This window comes from Charadrius vociferus, unplaced genomic scaffold (assembly GCF_000708025.1).
Source record: "Charadrius vociferus isolate BGI_N301 unplaced genomic scaffold, ASM70802v2 scaffold2, whole genome shotgun sequence".
NCBI lineage: Eukaryota > Metazoa > Chordata > Aves > Charadriiformes > Charadriidae > Charadrius > Charadrius vociferus.
Genome location: NW_009647595.1, coordinates 6,874,393 through 6,893,061, shown reverse-complemented (window position 1 = coordinate 6,893,061; position 18,669 = coordinate 6,874,393). Strand labels below are relative to the sequence as shown.

General features: G+C 37.0%; 1 protein-coding gene across 1 annotated transcript in view; it reads left to right on the top strand.

Annotated features, from left to right (window-relative positions):
* ASAP1 (ArfGAP with SH3 domain, ankyrin repeat and PH domain 1) overlaps positions 1 to 18,669 on the top strand; it is a 128,460-nt gene that overhangs the window by 78,029 nt on the left and 31,762 nt on the right. Inside the window, exons 12-19 of the mRNA XM_009881016.1 lie at positions 849 to 936; positions 2,026 to 2,074; positions 8,207 to 8,370; positions 9,949 to 10,082; positions 11,152 to 11,243; positions 12,045 to 12,231; positions 14,883 to 14,968; positions 17,055 to 17,170. Coding sequence (XP_009879318.1) covers positions 849 to 936; positions 2,026 to 2,074; positions 8,207 to 8,370; positions 9,949 to 10,082; positions 11,152 to 11,243; positions 12,045 to 12,231; positions 14,883 to 14,968; positions 17,055 to 17,170 — 916 coding nt within the window. The remainder of the gene's footprint in view (positions 1 to 848; positions 937 to 2,025; positions 2,075 to 8,206; positions 8,371 to 9,948; positions 10,083 to 11,151; positions 11,244 to 12,044; positions 12,232 to 14,882; positions 14,969 to 17,054; positions 17,171 to 18,669) is intronic.

Sequence of the window (18,669 nt, the reverse complement as noted above, 5' to 3'; positions counted from 1 at the left end):
CGCAGAATGGTTTGGGTTGGAAGAGACCTTTAAGGGCCATATAGTCCACCCCCCTGGAATGAGCAGGGGCATCTCCAACTAGATCAGGTTGCTCAGAGCCCCATCCAACCTGACATGGAATTTTTCCAGGGATGGGGCATCTACCACCTCTTTGGGCAACCTGGGATAGTGTTTCACCACCCTCAGTGTAAAAAAACAAACAAACAAACCACACAAAAAAAAAACCCAACTGTAAAAAATTTCTTTCTTATATCTAGTCTAAATCTTCCTTCTTTTAGTTTAAAGTTATTACCCCATGCCCTATCACAACAGGGCCTGCTATAAAGTTTTTCCCCATCTTTCCTGTTATCATCTTAAGTGACCTAATTACAGCAGAGAATATTAGTAGATGTATTTATTCCAAGTTCTGAAACTCCAGATCTCCAGCTTCCCACTTCCCTTTTAAATTTTTAGGGTTGTATCTTTCATTTATTTAAAATTGAAGGAAAATCAGAATATGGGCATACTGTAATGAAAAATTTCATAATAGTTTTACCATTGTTTATTAAATACAATAAAAAAACCCTTCACTATTAGCATATTATAAACTAAGGTTTATTCCTTTGGTCTCTTTCAAATAGTGAGGAAGGCTTGCTGTGAAGATTTTAATTTTGTTTAGATTTAGTTTGGATTTAGCAGTCTGTCCATTCTGACACACCAAGTCAAAGTCATGCTGGTCTCAAGCATTTTCAAGGTGTACATGTATGCTTGTCCACACTTCAAATTAATATCACACATGCCTGCTCCTCAGAAAGGAAAAATAATCCTAAATCAAGACATTTTTAAAGTAAAATAAATTTTCTTTTTAGTCCAACAGGCAACCAGCTAAACTGAATTTACTGACCTGCCAGGTGAAGCCAAATGCTGAAGATAAGAAGTCTTTTGATCTAATATCACGTATGTAGCAACTTAAGTACCATCTTGCATTATGTGGGATTTCTAAAAGTGTCATTACAGGGGACTTGGGGTAAAAATGAGGCTACAGTTCAAAATTCACATCTATATCCAGATACATGCAGCGCCTCAGATCTCTCTAGTTTTGAAGACAGGTTGAATGGACAAGTGAATATAGAACCTTTTTTGTGTGTGTGTGACATAAATACTGTTCATTTCTGACAAGCCATGAAATGCAGCTTATGTGCTATTCTCCTAAGTTTAGAGAGATGTTTAACAGCTTAGTGGAACATGCATAAGCTGTATCCATGTGGAAAAGGAAAACACCTTTGGCCTCATCTTGGTTTTCCTTCATTGTTTGTTCTGCTTTTTGAGTGCTATTTGGGTCGTTGAGGAAGTCAAGGACAACTCAGTTTCTCTTGTTCCCTTACTCTCCTACTAAAATATGCTTCTGTTTAAAATTGGTAGTGACTTGTCTTCTTGGCATTAAAGCTTCTGTGATTTCCCTTCTTCCCATTTTGGTCTTGTATAGCAGGTATTTGTATCCAGTCTGATTTTTAAAAACACCTTTGAAGTCGATAAGCCACCTTCCTATTTTCAGTCTTTACGTATATAATATCAAACAACAAGCAGTTCTGACATTCTATATTTACGAGGACAGTCTATGAAACCTTTGAATGTGAGGGACAATACCCAGTTCATATGTCATCCTTTGGTTAGTAAGAAGTTTCTTACCCCACATGGAGGGAAAACTATATAATACGAACAAATTTATTTTGCCCTTTTCTGCTACTTATGTTTCAGATTTGACTTCAGAAAGGCAAAATTTCATTCATACTTTTTTTTCTTTAATGTTCCTAAACATAAGAGTTCTGAAATTACGTACATTTGATGTAAATCAAAATTCACAATTTCATCTTTCTCTGTTTTTTTTAGAATTGTTTTCCATAGCTATGAACAAAGTATTAATGTTGCTGGCTAAGAGAAATTGCTCTTAAAAGCTTTAGTTGCCAAATAGGTTTTAGTAATAACTATGTTGATATTTTAAAATGTATGATGTGCCAAATGAAAAGATGTATTTATTTATTTCAGATAACAGAACATACCACTTTCAAGCAGAAGATGAACAGGAATACGTAGCGTAAGAATGTTTACATTTTTTCAAGTTTATTTTGCCAATAGAGGTGTATAAAAATCACACATAATGGTGGAAGTAGTTTTCTCAGTTAACGCAGAAGTAGTGCCTACTGTTTTTTCTGCTGTTGTGAATCTCTAAATGTAAACTATTTTGTGTCATGCCACAGGGCTCTTTGAAAACCTTGTAACATTAAAAACTAAGGGAAAAAAAAAAAAAAACCCAAACAACCAAAAACCCACTAAGATTGTGTGCAGTTGCTTGGCATGATATAGTAGATCAGGTTATTAAGGTTGAAATAAAATATTTTTAAATTCTTCTTTAATCTTCTGTGTCAACCCTCTGTCAACCCTTTAATCTTCTGTGTCAACCCTCTTTTGCAGTTACTTCTTTTCATCCTGATCATACCTTTTCGTTTAAATAAAAAACCAGATCTCCATATAACACATAGAATATATTTAGAGGCAATGTATCTTTTCTACTGTAGGCCTAGAAATAAACAACAAAGCATATCTCTCTGAGATTTGTGTACTTCAGTTCCTGTGTTTCCAACCAGCTTATTTCCTTAAAACAATCTTTCTTCCCGCTATGTCAGAACTACTTCTTGTCCTGACAACCACGTACCACTTTTTTACCTCCTGAATATTGTTCTTGGTGTCATCCAACGTGTGTTGTGCAGAACATTACAATCTAATGCTAATCACCTGACAATTCTAGGAATAGTTACTAGTGAAGAGGGCAGCAGGCCTGAGCCTCCCATGCTGCCTCGTTCTTCAGGACTGTTGGGCTCTTCTGTAATGTGTCCATATTCTAACGGATGACTGTTGCTCCATGTGTGTTTTAAAGGTACAGGGAATGTTTGTAGGGTATTTCGGTTGTTTGGTAGTGTTGGGACGCAATGGCATTGGCAGTTTCACGTTGGGAGGCATGGGCGAAATGAGAAGACTGGAGAATTATTTTTCATGCTGCTGTTTCCTTCCAGTCTCCCACAGCTTTATGTGGGCTCTTAGAGTGCAAAGCTGACTTGCTAGTCATGGTTATTGCATTCATTCTGGAACATAATTATTGCAGTAATTTTCTCAGTCAAGAAGAAAATACTGTTATTTCTGATCAGTAATATGCTTGATGACTCATAAGTTTTTGTGTCTCTGCCATTAACTAATTTTTACTACATTTGTTGGTTTAAAAGGTGAAGGTTGTTTTTTTTTGTTTTTTGGGGTTTTTTTCTGTCTTAATGCATGGGCAAGGTAGGGGGAGAATACATCATTAACATACTACTTCTGATTGGCAGGTCAATAAATTTAGTTATTGCTTGTTGGACTGTTTTGAAATTCCAGGCTGATTTTGTTTCCCATTAGAAGCATAGTTTCCTTTTGTTTACCACTGTAAAAAAAACCACTCTGGTTTATCACTTCAAAGTCCAGTGGCTGAGAAAATGACTTGTACTGGAATACAGACTCATCAACTCCCTGGTCCTCGCAGGACTACCTAAAACTAAACCATATGACTAAGAGCATCATCCAGATGTTCCTTGAACTCTGACAGGCTTGATGCTGTGACCACTTCCCTGGGCAGCCTGCTCCAGTGACTGACCAGCCTCTCAGTGAAGAACCTTTTCCTAGTGTCCCATCTGAACTTCCCCTGATGCAAATTCCTTCCGTTCCCTCATGTCCTATCGCTGGTCACCAGGGAGAGGAGATCAGCACTTCTCCTCTGCTGCCCCCCTTGAGGGAGTTGTAGACTGCCATGAAGTCACCCCTCAGCCTTCTCTTCTCCAAGCTGAACAAGGCAAGTGGCCTCAGCCGCTCCTCATAAGTCTTTTCCACGAGGCCTTTCATCATCTTGGTCGCCCGGCTCTGGACACAGTCTAATAGTTTGATGTTCTTATGGAGGCACCCAAAACTGCACACCATGCTCAAGGTGGGGCCACACCAGTGCAGTGTAGAGTGGAATATTTTTATGTTTTTGCATGTTTAAAAAGTTTCCTTTAGCTAAACAGACATTAGTTGCACCCAAATGTTGGAATACATGCTGACAAACTAATAGAAGCTACGGATATTTTGGCTGTATTGGCACTGTAGGCCACCAACAAAAAGGTATTGTAATGCCTGCTACTCAACACATGTTCTGTTTCAGAAAATTACTTAAGTGACCTGAGTAATGATATGTACTTTGAGATGCAGATGGAAACTTACCTTTTTTTTTTTCTTCAGGAAAATTTCTGCAATATCTTTAGTTAAGTTCATCAACCAGAATGACCGTTAATGCGTTGATGAAAAACTGCAATAATAACCAAATGTTCTGTTTTTTCTAGTGCAGCCACTGAGTAGGTCCTAAACAGCTTTATTATCTAAGGTGTCATGCGAACAGCACCCTTTCACTTCCCACCTTGTTGATTTTAAAAGCGTTCTGCTGGAACCACATGATGTAGCTCCTCAGTTAGACTTGTCATCCTCTCGTTCCAGTTTCCACTAGACTTGTATATGTGTGTCTCTCTTGACCCTTTCTTCTCCATCTTGTGTTTTGTCCACCGTTCTACTGCTGCCTCTGTTCTGTCTTTTTTCCTTTGTGCACCAAGTGAAAAATGAATGCATAAATAGGTTTTCAAATCACTTTCCTTCCAGAATCACATCTAAACAGAGAAAAAAGCAAGGTGCGTTTCTTTATACTCTAGTTTAACTGACCTTGCATACCTTTTTCTACTTAAAAATAATAATAATAATTTTAAAAAGCAGGTAGTTTAAAATACAAATCACTGAAGCCTACACGCTGTTACAGGTTTATTAGTGCTTCTCCTCAAACATTTCCTTTAGTCCAGTTCATTTCTTGATTTTTATCCAGCCAGCTGTCTGTTGACCTTTAGTTACTGCTTCACTGTCCTTCAAAATTCTCAGTGGATTATTAGTTTCTCTAGTAGATTAAGTACAGTGTGCGCAAGGGCCGGGGGGACTGTGTCTGTGTATGTATGTTTATATATATTTGTGTATATATTATAAGAAATATAACCTCAGATCTCTAAAACAACCAGATTTTTTTTTTAACATACACGATAATAGATGCTTTCTACTTTTTGATAATTGTGGCTAGGGCTAAGCATACTCCAGACATGACCTTTTAGTTCTTTTCTACCATCTTTTTGAAGGTCAAGAGTATATCCATTTCTGTAGGAAACATCTGGATTATAAACAAAGCTAGATTCAGAAATTTTGCTTTGAAGAAACACACATCTAACATCAGACTAGTGTTTAGCAACAGTCTTCAGGCACGTTTTTTTTACTTTGGGAACACTGAGTTGGAAGGTCTTGATACTCTCTGTTGCTTCTTCCATATAAAAAAGTTGTTTCCAAATATTTGAAAAATATTATGCTATTTCTGTTTATGCATTTACCTGGAAACAGCAATGTTGCAGTAACGATTGTCAGAAGAGACAGAATTTTTCATTGCAAACAAAAAAAAAACCCAATTAGACTGGTTATTGGGGGGGGGGGAGGGGGGGGGGCTTTTACTGGCTTAGAAATACTGAAGAAAAACTAGAGGAATCTGAGTGAGATTGGTCCACCCAAGATTAATGAATGCTTCTGTTTCCCTCGTTGGATCCAGAAGTCACCCATGATGCCAGATTTTGGTTTAGCCTCCTGAGTTTCTTCAAAACTGGGAACATCTAGCAAACGAGATGCCTTAAAGGATCATAAGAAATTGCTGTGATCCAAAAAAAAAAAAAAAAGATGTGTAATAGAAGATTGGACAAGCTGTCTCATTGCGTTAGATAGAATCATAGAATGGTTTAGGTTGGAAGGGACGGAAGGGACCTTGAAGATCATCTAGTTCCAACCCCCCTACCGTGGGAAGGGACACCTCTCACTGACCACGCTGCTCAAAGCCCCATTATGAAGACAAAGTAATTCTGTAAAACTTGAGTAATTTTTAAATTTTTTGAAAGAACAGTACAAAGTATTACTAGAACCTTTTTGACTGTTGGCTTGACACCAGTGGTATTGTGAAATAAAGCTTTTTTTTTTTAAGAAAAAAAAAGACTAGTAAAGATAAGAAAAAAGAGGAAGAACAGCAGTCATAAGACAGTTTTTATAAACGGTTGACACTGTGTTAATATACCATATTTACTGATTTGACTTGTTTATTTCTGAGCGTGCAGCGTGCTAGGAAGGCCTGGTGACCAACTGGGGACTACTTGTATAAATAGCACCGCTCATTAAGAATGTGTCCGTTATTGTGCTTGTGTTAAATGGGCTGTGCTGCTGATGTCTGCGAAGAGCTGTCACTGTGGTGCCTCTCGCTCCGACTGTCTCGCAGATGACACCAATGACATGCAGCCTTGGACAGTGGGTTCCTTCTAGATGAGGAAACACAATCCAAATAAGTTACTGCTCTTACAGTTTAGAAACTTATAATACGGAAATCTGTATCAAACTAACAGCTGGCTCAGTCATGTCATGTTTATTTTAATTGCATCTATTTTTTTTTTTTAATTGTTACTGCATAGTTGAGTTTTATTCAAATTCTGCCTTTTTAACAAACTAATCAAATTGTAACCCTGAAAGAAATTGTCAACGAATGTCAGAATAAATGTTGTCTGTCTGAGTTTAATGATTATTTTACGCTGTGTGCTTAACACAACATTACTATAATATCAGCAACAAGACACTGCCACCTCTTATTTTTTTAGCGAGATTGGATTTCATCAGAAAAATTGCAGAAGAATGCCATCTAGTGTGGGTTCTTATATTGTATCCTGTAACTAAAAAGAGAGACATATTTATTATTTTCAGCGTGTAAACTATGGAGCAAATTTGTTTTCAAATCTTTCAATTTCTCTTTTATTTTAAAGTTGATTTTTGAATAATTTTTTAAGTTCTTTTAAGTTATTTTTACAAGTTCTAGGATTATTCTCTGCCCATAGAAACTTAAAAAACATAGGTGTATGAAGTATATAATATACAGTTCCCACGTACCAGTTCAATCTCTGAATCTGTATTGCAAGATTATACGCATAATTTTCCCTCTGAAATCCTTTGAAGATTATCTTTGCATTATTATTTCAGTGAGAAATTATGAATTTCGATCTGAAGTTCTATTGATTTGTTTAGATGACCGTAACCATTTTGGCACATTTCAGAAAACTGATGATTGCAGATAATTGTGGTACTGTAAACAGGAAACGGATTGAGGCCACCACCAATTTAAAATATTTCTATGTAAAAAATGTGTAATTGTAGTAGATCTAAAAACATCTAATATCACTACCTGGGAGGATTATTTTTTTGCTTGCTTGCTTTCTTTCTAAATTAGGCAACACTGCATCTGCAATCTGCTTGTCCTTAGTATAACTGCTTTCCTCTCTTTACCTCCACCTGAAGGGCAGCAGCCACTGAGAGGCTTTTTTGTTTGTTTTAATTATAGCATTATTGTATAAACAAAAACTTGCAGAGTTGTTGGGGGGGGGAGCTAGTGCCTGAAATATCATTAAAGAGTCTTGATTTGTTGCAGTCAACATTTGCTCTTAAAATTTTATGTTGGCTATCAATATCGTTACTCTCCTGTCATCTTCTCTTCCTTACCCCATTTGTTGCCATGGCAATTTCCATTAATTTGGACGTTACAGTCTGGCTCTGATTAGTGCACCGAGACCTGCATTTTGAAAGGCAACTAGGCATCAACACATTCAAAAGCGTGCTTGCTGTCTCCTCTGTGACGAGAGCGATGCACCCTGGAGAAAGTAGTGGTTATAATTTTCTCCTTTAATAATGGGATAGACTTCAGGAAGATCTTGGGCACCTAGTTTTAAAGCAGCTAAATTTACAAGAGCTTAATTGCACCCTTTCTCTTTCACAGCTTTTGCTTATTTGAGGAACCTGAGAACTGTACTGCTTTGACTTTAAAATTGTTCACCAAAGGGACGTTACAATTAAGACTTTTTCTCTTTGTGTTTTCTCATTCTTACTTTCCTTTTCTCAATACTTTCTTTTCCGTCTCTCGCGTTTTCCCCACTCAGTCTCTCCCCCAACACAGTCCTTCCCTATATTCCCACTAATATTTTGTTCCTGGCAAGCTTTCTACAGTGTATAGATTAACTTGTATTTGCAAATGCAGATCTTCATTAAGGTCTTTATCTTGTGCTAGATGGATATCAGTATTGACTAACAGCAAAGAAGAAGCATTAAATATGGCATTCCGTGGAGAGCAGAGCACAGGGGAAAACAGTTTAGAGGATCTGACAAAAGCCATTATTGATGACATACAGAGATTACCCGGAAATGAAGTCTGTTGTGATTGTGGCTCACCAGGTATCTCAATTTGTTCATGTCATCAACTTCTTGTTGGGAGCAAAGTAATTTCTTTAAACAAGTGTTTGTAGAGTGCAAACTAATTTCCTAAGTGATGTATTGATCAGTCTTCAACCTGTTTTTAAAAGAACAAATATGACTTTCATACGTTAGTTCCATTTAATTCACTAAAATATTTTTGTGTGTTGTCTGTGCTTACTTCCAGCAGTTCAAGCCCCTCTGGAGTTTGAACTGTTCTTGTTGCACTGTCTCTAGATGCTTGTTGCACTTGAATGGAAGTTGCTTGGCATCACTGATCCTGTGCATGCTACTAAGTAGAAGTGAGTAATGCTTAGACAATGATTGTGGAAAAATTGACCTGGCCAGGATCTTACTCTGAGGTTTTCTCTTGGCATGAGACTACTGGAATTGCAGTATCAAAAACATTCAGAGGTGGAATAAGTAGTCTTGTGCAAAGAACGAAGGCCAAAGTTGGAATCCTGTTAGATTATATCTTCAGAAGTAAAGAGTTACAGGTCAGTTGTGTGTCTCTTAGAGCTTGAGAAGAATCAACTTGTCATGGAGCTGCTGAATTGATGTGGTAGTTGGCAGCAGTTACAGCTTTCACATCTAAAGAGACACTTCAAGAAGGTGATACTGAGTATACTGATTTGGAACTGAGTAGATAGTATGTATCTTGAAGCTGCTTACTGATACAGAACTGATCCAAGTAAGAAATACCTAGATAAAAATACAAAGTGGAATATCATTATGTCAAATCCTGGAATTGGTTCATTCAATTGTTTCATCATGTAAAGCTACAGAAAATTCCAATTATAGTTCCCATTCATCTTTTAATTTATAGTGAAGTTTTAAGCTTCACTTCTGCACTCCAGCTTGCTGCTTTAAAACTCTTGACTTAATGCTTTATCAGTCACTATTTTAGATCAAGGAAGAGATTAATTTGAAGACATGTATGTATACAAAATACATCTGGAGCGTTTTCTTTTCCTTAAAAAACTGGTCTTGCTTCTTATGTAGCATTCATAGATCTATTCTAATATTACATGCAGATCTCCTCTATGACAACAATTTATTTATTTTTTTTCTTTGCTGGACTAGCCAGTGTTCCTTAAATTTTCTGCAACGTATTACCATTTTACACATTGGAAAATGCTATGGTTAATCCTATATGAAAACAGTCTATTTAAAGTTTAAGAAGTAAAGATTAAAACTTCAGAGGCTGTCAATAGTGGAATTTAGGAGATCTGTTCCTTTTAAAAACAGGAAACAAAAGCCTTGCCTTCTTTCTACAAGAAACAAATCCTAAATGTATTCAAATGTGGTCATCCAGTGTGGATTTATAAGACTAAATTCAGTGCCTTTGGGGCTATCCCTAAATCTGAGAAACTTAATTCCATTGGTAGCAATTTGCGGTTAAATATGCACTGCAGTTTGGAGAAAAGTATATCTTAAGTTTGTTTCCGTTTGTTAAAACATTAAATGAGGAATCATTTCAGAATACATTGGGGATTTCTTACCACCATTGAAAACCTTTTCTTGGACTTTGATTAAATATTTTGTTTTTCAATTCTACAGATCCAACATGGCTATCAACTAATTTGGGCATTTTAACCTGCATTGAGTGTTCTGGAATACACAGAGAAATGGGTGTCCATATTTCTCGAATCCAGTCTTTGGAATTAGACAAATTAGGAACGTCTGAACTCTTGGTAAGTTTCTTTAATTTGGATTTTTTTTTTCTTAGTCAAGTGTTGACTTGTATATAGGAAACATTCAGCTGTATCGTTTACGGTTAATTGTTTTCAAGGTATGGGTTTTGCAGAATGTCTTCATATTTTTCTATGTATCTTAAGGAAAGGTTTTTACTATAACATATTATTGATGCTTTTGACCACTTGTGACTTCCCATGTTCATTTCCTGAGGTTTTGCAGAGTGAATGTTGTGATTAGTGCTGTGAGAATGTTGCCTCTCATTAGCTGATCTTGACCCTAAATTAGGACAGTTTAAAAATGTCATGTGATTTAAAAAAACGAAAGCTAATTTAACTTGACAAGTGAGAATGACCGTTGCTAATTTTGACAGAAAAGTGTTGGGATGAATTTAATTTGATGGAAGAAATCCTGTAACACTGAAGTTGTGAAAGGAATTTGATGTGAGACTGCTGAAAAGGGAAAAGAAGGAAGAAAAAAAGTGCAAACAAGAAAAACCCGGTTACAGCAGCTTAATCTCTCCAACTGTGTTAGGCCTGTGAGACGACACTTGTTACAGAGATTTTGTAGGGGAAAATTGAGAGAAGGTAGACGGCAGTTCTGGATTTGTGTATAGGTTTAACATTAGCACTAGTACTCTTTTTGAAATCTTGAGTGGTTTGCAAAGTTACTGTTCATTTAAATCAAATTTTACTAAGCATGACTTCCTAGTAGATCTGAGCTTCTTTCCAAAAGTAACTTCCTGATCAGTGTACTAGCACTGGTGCGATGTTCGTGCTCCTAGTGCTCGTTCTGTTTTTATATTGGAGGCAGATTGTCTTGAAATACAAATAATTATGTGTGACTGTGAAGCTTATTGTACAAGTTCTGGGATGACAGGGTTCACACTTCAAAATATTTTTAATTGCTTTATATTTAAATGTAATCATGCTTTAATTTTGCAGTCCTGTGTATTCCATCTTTTATTAATAGTGTGGAAAATGAACATCAATAGTCCAATTTTTAGGTTGCTGTTAGAGCCAGAAAAAAACCCACCCTCATATTTTAATTTTTTTTTTCTTATTGCAGCTGGCCAAGAATGTAGGAAATACTAGTTTTAATGATATTATGGAGGGGAATTTACCTAGTCCTTCACCTAAACCCAGTCCATCAAGTGATATGTAAGTTTTAAATCTCTAAATGGTTTAATGTTAAGTTTACTGTGGAATATATATCTGATGGAAAATGTCTTAAAAAGTAACCAAGCCAGAGGAGGGCTAGCGTGGCAGAAGATTGGGTTTTTTTACTCCAACCGTGGACTTTCTTAAAAATTCAGTCTCTTGTCATGTAGTCGCGTTTTAGCTACCTCAGCTTCTCGGTGTAGAAAACTTTAGGCTTGGGTTTCAAGATTCATTCTGAATTCTTGAACCCTTTTGAGTTTTGTATTATACTCTCAGGTGATAAACACAGTTGGACTAAATGACCCTAGCTTCAGGTACTGTCTTGAGATGGGGACAAGCTTTTTCTTCCTTTCTCTGGTGTATGAGTTGCACAGAGATGATAACCGATATGGTTTTGCCACAGAAGACCTTTTAACCTATTGTGCTGTTTTCTAGCTGACTCAGTATTTTTTCTTTTGTCCTGCTTTGAACATGTTTTTCATGCTTATCCTGTTTTTAACATCTAGATATGTTTCCATGAGAAATCACATTTCAGGCTTTGTTTTTGCTTTGGTCTTAGTCCCTAGAGTCATAGTAATTTTCATATGTAACAGGAAGGCAGGATAAAATTGAATACATACCTTATCTTTGGGCTTGTTTGCAAGAAAGACATGCATTATAAAAATACATAACACAGTCTTTATGAGATAGTTTTCTTCTTCCCTTCTCAGCTCCTGAGTTGGGCAAGGTGATTTTAAATTTAAATTAATGACCCATTTTTCTAAAAATTTCTAAACCAAGATCTATTTTCACACCCCACAGGACTGCACGTAAAGAATTTATCACTGCTAAATATGTAGATCATAAGTTCTCTAGGAAGACTTGTGCATCTGCAGCAGCTAAACTGAATGAATTACTTGAGGCTGTCAAATCCAGGGATTTACTTGCACTAATTCAAGTCTATGCAGAGGGGGTAGAGCTAATGGAGCCACTGTTAGAGCCTGGACAGGTAAGACTATCAGGTAAACAAAGCAGAATATTTTAAATAGTGTCTATTTGGAAAATATGCAGGGCTGTTGCCTTAGATGCTAAAACGAGAGAAATAACAGATGAAAGTGGTGGGGTTTTTCTTCCTTTCCTTAATATGGCATCCTTGTGGGGAGGTAAAGGAGGCTGTATTTGTTGTCACCTGTTGGTGTAAAGGAGTGTGAAATGCAATAGTAATATCATACACTGTTCTAGGTGCAACTATAGTATGTTGAGAAGCAGCTGTTCTACAGTATGTTCCTTTTAGGAAAAGACCCAGAGAGAGAGGACTTAACTTGATAACCCAGCGTCACCTGGTATCACAGACAGTATCATATCTGCTTTTAAAGTAGTTGCTGAAGGAACACTTTACTGACTGTATACAAGTCTCTGTTTACTCTCTTTGAAGAAAGAGTAAATCTGATGCCTTCACAGCTTCTGATAAAACATTTACAGAAGTACAATGTCTTTCAATGAGGAAGATAGATTTTTTTTTTTAAATAAAGTTCTGAATACTCGATCTTCCTTCTGAAGTCAGAATGTTTTCATAGAATCATAGAATTGCTGAGGTTGGAAAAGGACCTTGAAGATCATCGAGTTCAACCATTAACCTGCCCTGAAAAAACCACTTCTAAACCATGTGCCCAAGTACAACGTCTACCCTTTTTTTAAACACCTCCAGGGATGGCGAATCGACCGCCTCCCTGGGCAGCCTATTCCAATGTTTAATAATCCTTTCAGTGAAAAAAAATTTCCTAATATCTAATCTAAACCTCGTCTCACATAACTTGAATCCATTTCCTCTCGTCCTGTCACTTGTCACCAGGGAGAAGAGGTCAGCCCCCGCCTATCTACAACCTCCTTTCAGGTAGTTGCAGAGTGAGATAAGGTCTCCCCTCAGCCTCCTCTTCTCCAGGCTAAACAACCCCTGTTCCCTCAGTCGTTCCTCATAAGACGTGTTTTCAAGAAATTCTGTGAAAATAGCTACCTTGGCAAAGGGCAGAGTGCCTGTTTGTATCGAGCGGAGGGAATAAGTTCAATGTAGTCTCAGCGCTTGAGATATCCCAGAGTACTTTATCATGGAAACACATTACAGATCCTCTGACTACAAGGTAAACTTTCTACAGATTTGCCATCCGTAGCAGAGAATTTGCTCCTTAGTGTTTCTCAGCTGTTACAGTTGGTGATACTTAGAAAGGTATGAACACCAATTGAAATGTCATCTGGAGTTAGGACATTTATAGCCGCATTCTCCATTGTAAATTCTCTGGTGTTTAATGAAGTCATTTTTTAAAAAAAGTTGTGACTTTAATTCTCAATAGATGTACTGTAATATACTTTTTTAAATGCCCTTTATGATCAATAGGAGTTAGTGAAATCTGGTTTTGGAATAATTTCTCATTCAACTTTGAAACTGGATAAAATAGCATTTATATTTTCATTTCAATGCATTAATGCATATGTGTTATGTATAAAAAAATAAAATATGATTCAGTTTAAGCAGCTTTGCAGAAGACCGGGGAGTCCTGGTGGACACCAGGTTGAACATGAGCCAGCAGTGTGCCCTTGTGGCAAAGAAGGCCAATGGTATCACAGGCTGTACCAGACAAAGTATTGCCAGCAGGTCAAGAGAGGTGATCTTTCCCTTTTAATCAACACTGGTGAGGCCACAGCTGGAGTGCTGTGTCCAGTTCTGTGCTCCTCAGTACAAGAGAGACATACTGGAGAGAGTACAAGGAAGGTCCACAAAGATGTTTCAGAGCCTGGAGCATCTGATGTACGAGAAAAGGCTGAGAGATCTGGGACTGTTCAACCTGAAGAAGAAGAGGGCACAGGGGGATCTTATCAATGTATATAAATACCTGAAGGGGGGGTGCAAAGAACACGGAGCCAGGCTTTTTCAGTGGTGTGCAGTGACAGGACAAGAGGCAGTGGGCACAGACTGAAATATAGGAGGTTCTCTCTGAACATCTGGAAATGTTTTTCTTTTTTTTTATCGTGACCAAGCACTGACAAAGGTTGCCCAAGGGAGGTTGTGGAGTCTCCGTCCTTGGGAGGTATTCAGAATCCATCTGGACGTGGTCCTGGGCAACTGGCTGTAGGTGGCCCTGCTTGGGCAGGGAGGTTGGACAAGATGAACCCCACAGGGCCCTTCCAACTTCAACCTGTGATTTTGTAAGAGATTTAATGAATGTAAGCCTATGGGGTTTTTGTGGATTTTTTCCCCTGGTTTTATAGGAAATAGTGTTGTGGCTGTGCTTGGTGTTCACCAAGGTGTCATAAAGCAACAAGTGCTGTAAACTCACTCAGTATTCCTTGACAGGATCTCTTTTAGTTACTAGCAGCCAAAATGGTTAAAGGCTCCTCAGGATTGTTCCATCCAGCTGGGAAAAGGGAAGATTGGTTTCAGGAATGCTATGATCTCAGAAAGTGTGATGCCGTTTCCATTGAAGCATATGGTGTCTTTCAGAGATCAGAAAGGCAATAACTGGTTTTGTCATAATTTCCTAATAATATTTTTCTGTTGAAAGACATTTTGTAAAAGAGTGAGTGACATAAATCTCAGTAGGTCTGATATTTTAAGCTTTGCAGAAATAAGACACAAAAATCTAACTTCCATTTACGTGTGTTTAGGAGCCAGGTGAAACAGCACTTCATTTAGCAGTCCGGACTGCTGACCAAACCTCTCTCCATCTGGTTGACTTCCTTGTACAAAACTGGTATGGATTGCTCATTTTTCATTAAATTGTGCATGAAAAATGCAGGTGTTCAAAGCTATCCTTGCAGTGCTTTGGATAGTGTTTGCTCATCACTTATTCTCCTTAGATATGTTTCAAAAAAGCATAATTTAATGCCTTTGAGTTGACCTTTGTGCTCCTAATGAAAAGAGAAAGGGAAGGAGGTGTAGATTAAAAATGCAGAAAGCAGTTATATAAAAAGAGGCTGAAAGGAAAAACTGTGTAGAGCAAAAGAGAGCACTGATTTAGAACACATGGCAATATGAAACAATGCAAACGAATAGCTCAGGTAAAGGAGAGATGACAAGTAAATGTTCCAAATATAGGACATGCAAAGAAATTGTACGAGTAGAGAACAAGGCTCTTTCCCATAAAAATGAATAGAAGCTAGATTGAGTTTGAAAAAGGTGTTCTAATAGTTAATAAATTGTATTAAACCTATTGAGAGCATAATTTCTTAACTAGTAATTTTCAGCAATCTAGTTTATTGGCTGAGCTACTTCTTGTCAAGAGATGTGTTCGTAGAAATGAAAAACCTTAATGAAAATATTTTCTTAAAAAAAAAAATCAAATGGTGTAGCAGTACAACATATTTTATATATTTCACAATATAGGTAATGATGAAATGAGATCAATTCCACTCCACTTCTATAGTATCGCTATAGAGTGAAAGAAGCAGCAGTCTCTTGCTGTGTGGGTGGTGGGTTTTGCAGAACATCGAGAGAGGAGGGTTGGGGGAACACAGAAGACTCACCATAAATTGCTTGAGCTGGCGGGGGGAAGGATGGAGGATTTTTAACATTTCTTATTTTCCCTCAGCATAGCGAGTCATACCTGGTATTGAAATGCAGTCAGTGAATACTTTTTTTTTGGTCCTTCCTCTCTGTAATAGTTTCTGTAGCATTGTATATACGGAGTGTTAGAGGAGAAGTTTGGTCTTCTGGTAACAGCACAGACTTGGAATCCGTGTTCCTGGCACCATCCCTTGGGCTGTGCGGCCTAGCTGTGTAACCTTCACTTAAACTTTATCCTGTCACTACTCCCTCACGTTAAACGGAGCGCTGACCATTGTAGGAGTGTTTTTAAAGTATAAAATAAAATAAAAAATAAGCTACTAATAATGGCAGGCTGTTTGAGATCATAATTTGAAAAATGTTTTAGAAGCCCAAATTATTATTTTGAGCATTATTAAGGATTTGTTATTTTGGGTGATTATTTAAAATGATTTTGTTTACTTATGAAGCTTCATAGTTTCTTCAGACAACTATCATCTTTTACATGTTTCTGTCAGCTGTCTGTATTTTTGTCTCAATCTCAAATTCCAGAGCATCTTTACAACCATATGGGCTCTGCACTTACTGTACAGTATGTGTAATACTGAGTGGAAGAAAAGCTGTCATCTTTTGAGCTTTTCTTTTCATTTTTATAAATGTATTATATTGATCCCAATATGTCAGTAACTTCTTTTTGAGAAGCCTTGTTTTAGAAATTGAAAGTTAAAGGAAGTACAGTTTTAAAAAGTCTTGTGAACCGCTTTGCGCACCTTGTCTTTTCCTAACTCAGTGTGTATCCTTATATTCTTTCTTATCACTTTTGTGTATCCTCACAGCCACCCTCTTCATAGTTTCTTGAATGTGTGGGACTTATTAACCTATTCTAACTGTGTGAAAATGATTTTTCAGATATTTTTTTATTGGGCTAATTTAGCATGTTTGAAAAAGAAATACCAGTAAAGTGACAGGTGGAAAACAACTGGTGTGACCTTACAAAGGATTAGATTTGAATCTTTGAGCTTTACCTTTCTTTTTTTTTTTTTTTTTTTTGATAAATGAACATCTGTAGGTGCTCAGTCCTTTTCAGCCACAGCTCAGGGATTTCTAGTATGCTTGAAACTATTCTTAATAGTCTTTGAAAGTCATGCTCAGTGTAAAAAATATTTCTTTCTACTTTGTGTTTGTTCGGTAAAGTATTTATAGATTTCTTATAAATAAATGATGCTAGATCTGAAATGATTAGCACAGCATACTATACTTTTCTTCCTTCATTATTTTTTTTCTTTTGTGCTTAGTGGAAACCTGGATAAGCAGACAGCATTGGGTAATACGGTTCTACACTACTGCAGTATGTATAATAAGCCTGAGTGTTTGAAATTGCTTTTGAGGGGGAAGCCAACTATTGACGTGGGTAAGTTCATTATTTAAAACTAGGAAATAAAGATCTCCTACAATTTTGTTTCATTATTTTAATCACATTTATGTCTGTCTACAGTAAACTTTTAAAAGGAAAAATAAAACTGCATTAGAAAGATGAAGACTTTACCACCACCAAGCCTAAAGGAAACATTCAGTTAAAAAATAGAACTTAAATTCTTAGAAGATAATAGTGACAAAATTTTTCTAATACTAAATACTAATGGTAAACCCTAGTTTTTCTGCAGAGTTTTATTTCCGATGCATTGTAATTGTCCTGGAATGTAGGTTTGTTGCTTATACTGTAAAATTCATCTACTACTTGTGTGTTATAAGGCTTCAAATGACTGCTCACATTAATTCCACTCTAGATGTATGTGGGCTTTGCATACACAACAGTTAATTCTTCTTTTAATATTAATGTCAGTTGGCACTGCGGCTTCACCCAGCATGCTCTGTCCACCACTGTAGCTGATGAGGGAAGGGATTAGCTTTCTCAGGTGCCTTCTGCTTGCCGTCTACGTGTGTGAGATAGGTATAATACTTGCTTTGCCTACAACAGTCCTTTTTTCGTCATGGCTTAGAAAAAGTGTAAAAATAGAATCTCTGTAAACTGTTTGCTCACACTTAGGATAATCCCTTGTTTACTAGATGCTCTCCTTTCCCTGCTGTATTTTGAGAGTTAGGAAGGTATTCCATGAATCCAGCTTGTGAGACTCAGGAGCTAAGTGTCATCAGCATGTCTATAAAACATTTGCATTCTGTCAGTTCTTGGTATAGGAGAGAAGCTTTCTGAAGAGCTGGTGCAAATCGAAGAGTGTGACATTTTATTTCTCCCACTTTCCTCATTGCCATCATTTTCTTCCACTGCCCAGTAAAATACTTATTGCATAAATTTAGGTTCATTTGTTTCCTTGGACTTTCCATACATCCTTAGAATATATTCTAATATTATCAGAAGACAAAGAATTTGATGTGACCTTTTTTTGCAGATGTGTCCCTAATTAAGAAAATGGGAAAGCTATCTGAACGAGCCTAAGCATGTTTATTGGTCCTTCCATTGAACTCTCTCCTAGGTAGATGCCAGAAAAGTGGTCTTACCTTTTTGGGTCTTTTTTTTTTTTTTTCTTTAATGCTTTCAAATAGGAACTGCATATGTTCCCTAGGCCTTGAAACATCAGGTTTATACTTAAAGGTTGAAGGTTTGAAACTGAGGTAGTCTCTTAAGCTAAACATGCTAAAACATGCTTGGTTCAACATTTTCTTTTTTTTCTTTAAAAAAAAAAAAAAGAATAGTTTTCTTTTTTAAGCTATCTTACCCTGTCTCCTTGCTTTTCCTGCTTACTCATACAAGAGTTTTACTGGCAAAGGAGTTGAGCGGAGATTGAAATGACTAAATTTCTTTATATTCTCTGCTAGGATGGTTAGGAGGGATATGGGAACTGTCCCAGCAGATGCTGCTGTTCAGAAAGAACCTGATGGTACATGAAATAC